At 41.6% G+C, this 5,848-nt stretch overlaps 1 protein-coding gene across 2 annotated transcripts in view; it reads right to left on the minus strand.

Moving 5' to 3' along the window:
• Positions 1–485: 485 nt before the first annotated feature.
• neurl1aa (neuralized E3 ubiquitin protein ligase 1Aa) overlaps positions 486–5,848 on the minus strand; it is a 42,089-nt gene continuing 36,726 nt past the window's right edge. Inside the window, exons 5-6 of one of the 2 annotated variants that reach the window (XM_040146764.1) lie at positions 2,727–2,876; positions 486–1,277 (exon numbers count right to left, since the gene is read on the minus strand). In XM_040146764.1, coding sequence (XP_040002698.1) covers positions 1,036–1,277; positions 2,727–2,876 — 392 coding nt within the window. In that variant the 3' untranslated portion in view covers positions 486–1,035. Of the gene's footprint in view, positions 1,278–1,856; positions 1,967–2,726; positions 2,877–5,848 lie in introns of those variants that run through there. The other variant, XR_005708995.1, reaches the window with a different exon arrangement.

Raw genomic sequence — 5,848 nt, forward strand, 5'->3', positions numbered from 1 at the left:
TGGGAAAATATTCACATCTTCCTAAAAAAAAAAAAAAAAAAAAAAATCGTTGGCCCTGAGGAGAATTCAAATAACTTCTTGTTTCCTTTCGAGAATTCAGAGGTGCTTAGACTGCTGGACACAGGTCTGTAGATTGTTTTAACAGATGAATAACTTTGTCCTCTCTGTCAGTAATGGGGCATTTGAGAGAGGATGATGCTGATTTCAGTGCAACATACCACATTGCAGAGCAAGCAGCTAGCTAGCACAACAATATAGCAACCACTGACGTTTGCAATAGAACTACCATAAAGGTACATTAGATTATACGAGTACAAGAAGTTTTACAATCCTGCTTAATATACTCAGCACCGCTTTGCATCTCTAAACACATCACTCACTGATAATCACTACAACAATTACAGAAGTCCATCACTTCATCATTACAATGCCAAACTGACTTCTCATTTCCAATGCTCAGTAACACACAGACACAAGTTGTGACATACTGAGCTGATAACCTTCTGCGGGTGCTTTTTTATTGACTGGTTGAGTCAGAAATATCCATCAGCTTGACAGCATATTTCTGAGCTTCAGTCATCCTCTAAAAGAGCTATTATCGAGACATTCAGCCCCAAAGAGACTCATCTACTTTCTGCAAATGCGTGTTCGTCCCTTAATTCTTACAACATGGCTCGACAAATGAAAGAATCTTGAATTGGTTCAGTTTTTCCTTTCTTCTTTAAAGTATTCCAAGTTCCCAGGAGAGAGAAAACACTTCTGGCGAGAATAAAGTTCGTATTGGAACCCCCTGCCACTTCAAGTGCTGCCTCCATAGGGAGGCTGTGACAACAACTCTAAAGCGAATGTGACCTTCCCAACAAAGCGTTACCGACTTTGGAAAAGGTCATGAGAGGAAACCAACCAACAATAATTGTATGAAAATACCAAATCAAAGTACGACAGTTCATATTCACTGTACTTAGACATTTCTTTTCCTGAATCTGGTATTTTGCAGTTCTTAGGGAGGCCATCCGTCCGTTTGCCATCTTCCCCTTATGTGCTGCGGTAGGTCTTGATAATGTCTTTGATCTGTCTTCTGCAGATGGGACAGCAGGCATTAGACATCTTCTTGAGTTTGAGGCCGCAAGTGTAGCACAGACACATGTGCCCACAGGCGTAGATGACCGTGTCCACCATGTTTTCATAACAGATAGAGCACTCATCGGACCAAGGCCCACGGCCTGATGGGAACGTAGGTGACTTGGGGAGACTGACTGGTGAATTTGGGGTTGTACCTGTGGAAAAACAGAAATAAAATGTTAATTAAGGAAAGATTGGGAAAGAAAAAAAGCCAAATAAATTCAAACTTGATGGCATACACGATTATTTTTACACAGCTAGAAAAACAAACTATTCAAAATTACTGTTATGTTGTGCTTGTTTTTGATGATTGTAGAATTTTTAAATGAATTTCAATGTATTATTTGATGATTAAAAGCAAGGAATAACTGCACAGCAGAAACAATGGACCAATCAGAGCTTTGTAGACGGGACGGATAACTGGGACACTCTGTTCCTTCATTGCTAGCTAGTTACCTAGCTAAATCCAATAACAAAAAAAATCGCAACAGAAAATGGTCAAAAAAAGGGACAGGATGTTGTAAGCTGCCTCACTGAAAATACAACTATCAAATCATCATATTTATTTGCTTTTCTAGGATTTAACTGCTCTTATCAACCACTACTGCAGCTCACTTTTTCTACAAGTTAGCTATGTCACTTGCTACTGGCCTGAACAACTCAGTAGAAAGTGACAAATCCATCCAACTATCATCATTTTCAAAACATTTAATTACATTTAAGCTACAAAATACCTCCCTCTGTCGCAGCTCTGGCCGTGACTCCACTTGTGTTTGCCTGTTTTCCCTTTCTCCCTTGTGTCTCCTCTTCACCTGTCTGTCTGTGTGAGATGTGGACATGGCTCTCCCTCTCCTGGCTCCTGCTTCACCTCCCCACCTGTCCTCAATCAGCTCATCAACCCAGCAGTAAGAGAACACCGGCTTTTCACCCACCCAGAGCCAGGTTGTTCTGCCAACTTCTGTGGTAGGCGCTCTCTTGGCTGCTAATGAACCTAGCATACTTGAGGGATTTTCCAGTGTTTCCTCGTGCCTGTACTAACTGTGTTCTCCTGTGTGCAGGATTCCCTGCGCCCTCTTCCCCACTGTGTCTTCATGTCTACCCATGCCTCTACCTAAACCTACCAGCCAGCTTCCTCACTCATCTGCCTGCCTCCCTTCTCCACCTCGAAAAATCCTCTTTTTTCCCTACCATCTTGTTGTTGTGTTTGGGTCCAGAGGGAAACAAGCCTTAACAATCTCAACCCAACAAGAAATTAGGTAACATGAAGACAACATCCAGCTGAATAAATGAAGTAAAACTGATTATCAGGGTGTGTAGGAGGTTTTGTATCAGGTTTATTTCCTGCACTATCTCTCAAAGGAGAGGCACATTGCATCAGGCCCGTTTACATAACAGTGCTATGTGGCATAACAGCACGTGCCTGAACATTCTCCTACATTCAGCTGCAGCCGCAGCAGCGGTGGGATCATGAAGTGCTGGCCATTGTTCCTAACTACTGCAGAATGACATCTGCTCACTGTCTCATAATGGCTTCCATTCAGTCCCCTGTGGGGCGACTGATTCTCTGCCTCTGTAGAAGTAGCTCCCTATCTGAGTGTACCTACCCCCTGCTGAGCTGCAGTAAGCGGCAGAGCACAGGCCTCCGTTCAGGACCGGATCAGAGCTGCCACTGCCCAGAGCGCTGGGGGTGTGCGGGGAGGAGGAGGGTGAGCTGGGGTTCGATGTGGCCCGTGGATCCCTAAGATGAGTGGAACCTAGAAGGACAAAAAAAAGCAGGAGGTAAGATGGTACCGGAATCACTTCAGTAGCCAGTTACAGCAAATATAGTGGATTTGTCTCTGTGACGTTACTGGAAACTGATATTGTCATCTTTAATGATCATCAAAATACAGACAGACTCACATGGTACCAGTGTAACTAGATCTAACACTATACTGCAAAGGAGACAGTAGCAAATGAGGAAGGAGGTCTTAAAAATGTAACAACTGGCCTTTAATGACTAAAGCAAAGAACACAAGCCATTACAGGCCTCTCTCATTAAGGACTTCTTTTTTCACATTTTCCTTTTTCTTCTGTTTGTTCTTTGGTCAACAGTAGCACAGACAAATAACTAGAGCAGGATTTGCATTTTTTTCACTATCCAGGCATTACATTTATAGATGCAGAGAGCGTGCACTCCACTTTGTCATTTTATTAGTGCGCACATGTGCATGTGAGGGGAGAGGAGCGCTTCCCTCTCTTCTTTTTTGGGACAGAGTTTTCAAAAAGGAGTAGGTGTCCTCCATTCTTTCCACATCCTATCTTTACATGGTGGTCGAGGAAACAAATGGGAATTCCAAGTGCAAGTTTAGGGAACACGTGTTGGAATGCCAGTGATGCCTAGAAAGACAGGTCAGGCTGTTACAGACTATCATATGACTAACACGATAAACTAGATGTGAAGTCATCCCGGAGGTTGAACATGTGACCTTACATCTGCACTAATCGATCATTTTTATATTAACAATGGATCAAATGACTATATGTAAAAAGTGTCACTCGCAGTAAACAGAGCTTTTGGTTTTTTGTTTTTTTTTACTTTTAGCCTCTGGCTTATTGTTTTGGTTGCAGGCCCCACAAACTCTGCTCTTATCAACCCAGTTTCCAGCTGGAGCAGACAGCTGTTTTTGAAAGCAAAACAAATAGCATCAAACAGCAGAAAGACAAAGTGAGCAGCTAACTGCTGAATTAAAGTATTAATATTTTCTCTCGGGAGAGAGCAAGACAAAGTTGAAAGTACAGTTACTATTGGATCTGTAAACAAGGGACATATTAAAGAAAGAAAGAAAAAACAATTAGTGCAGCTTCAAAATTTCCATTTGATCCAAAATGCGTCATCAACTCAGATACTCAATATGTAGTGTTTTATAAAATGATAAAATACAAGAGCTTTGTAAGGGTTTCCTGCAGGCTATGTCAAACTAATCTTATGGTATGCTCTGTTATTTACAGTAACTTTAATAGTTTACTATCACAGGTTGTGCAAAGACACTAAAATACCCAACAAATTAGATGCAAATTAGCTGTCTTGAAGAGCAAAGAATCCCCATCAAATTATTTGCTGCTTTACAACGTAAATGCAGATTACTTTAATTACCCTCACTGAAGCTTGTTGTCAACGAATAGCACACTAACAGCTGCATCAGAAATCAGCTACTGTGTGCACATTATATATTTAACAATCCTATTACAGCTTGCTTCTTTCTAAAACTATCACTCCACTGTGGTGAATCTCACTGAGTTAAACTTCATGGTGTGTCTGTTCTTCTGGACAAATGCCAGGAAAAAAATGTGAAACCAGAGTCCTCTGCTGTGGGAGAGTCACCGTCAAAACTGACCGGTAACATCATGATGACAGGCCCACACTAACGTCGTCCCAGCACTCTGCCGGGCTGCATCTCTCTGTTGCCATCTGCACCAGCGGTCCGATCAATCCAACTGATGCCCAGGGCCAACACACAGAGGCCTGTGTCACTTTTAGGGCCAAGCCTATAATGGGTTATTGGAATTTAGAGAAACTGTCCCAGAACTGCCACGTCATAAACTGCACCAGCGATTTTGTCACCGTTGAAGTGCTATCATGTCATTGCTGCTCACAACTCTATATCAGGACCTGTTTGATGTGGCATTTCAGAAAGGGAGGCAGGGTTAGTCAAGAATCTCTTTTGTTTGCATACCAGGGGTTGCCCTGTTGCTCCCAAGCCCCTTGGCGCCTTGAACTGTGTATGTGTGTATGATTTGTACTGTATGTACAGTGTGTAACATGATGTAACAGATCATTTCGAGCACTGTGAGTGAATGCATTTTTAGCAGGGGAGGCCCCATTACCCTTATCCAGACAGCATGCGTGAGATGGTCAACCCATTGTCTATGTATACATATAACAGCAGCTACAAGTATAAGTAAACACTGGACGTGAGGCAGGAAAACCCAATGAGCAAACCCACAATTTATTGTCTCTAATCTGGCATTCAAATGTATTCCAATCTATCTTGACTACAAGACCAAAAAGTATCATGTTGTTTATGAGGAAATGTATTTTCTCTGGTTTCACCAGATTATCTAAACCACTCTGTTTGGAGGAAAAACCTACAGTAAACACATCGATAGTGATGCCAGTAATTCCTAATTGCACAGGAAAACCATCAGTGTACAGAACTACAGCAAGTGTGTTAGACAAAAGTTGAAGCAGAGAGTTCAGCTGTAGTGGATGTGGACACATTTTTTTCCACTGGTCTTCATTCTCTCTTCCAAATAGATCTGACTAACCTGTCTGAATGCTGCATACTTGCTCCGTGTGGTGGACCAATGTTTAGTGACATCGCCATGTTCAAAGAAATTGGCTATCACTTTGGTGATTACAACATTATCATAACTAATAGAACCAATGGCTAGCAACAAAATAAAACCCAAGTTGTAACAAACCATGGTCTTCCATGGCCAAACCAACTCATATCAATTACATTACTAACACAAACTAATACAAATGAATATTAGGTAATACGGTATGGTCTTACGGTATCTCTTTCCCAGCTATGTATAGCAACTTTTCTTTTCTTCTGTTTATTATTTTTCTTGTGTTACATTTTCTTTCTCACTTTTAATTCTAGATTATCTTCTAATTCTGTGTTATCTGTGTACATGTCTGTACCTCAGTCCAGTTCAGTTAGTGGAAGCTAATGAGGAT

This window comes from Xiphias gladius, chromosome 15, assembly GCF_016859285.1.
Source record: "Xiphias gladius isolate SHS-SW01 ecotype Sanya breed wild chromosome 15, ASM1685928v1, whole genome shotgun sequence".
Lineage (NCBI taxonomy): Eukaryota > Metazoa > Chordata > Actinopteri > Istiophoriformes > Xiphiidae > Xiphias > Xiphias gladius.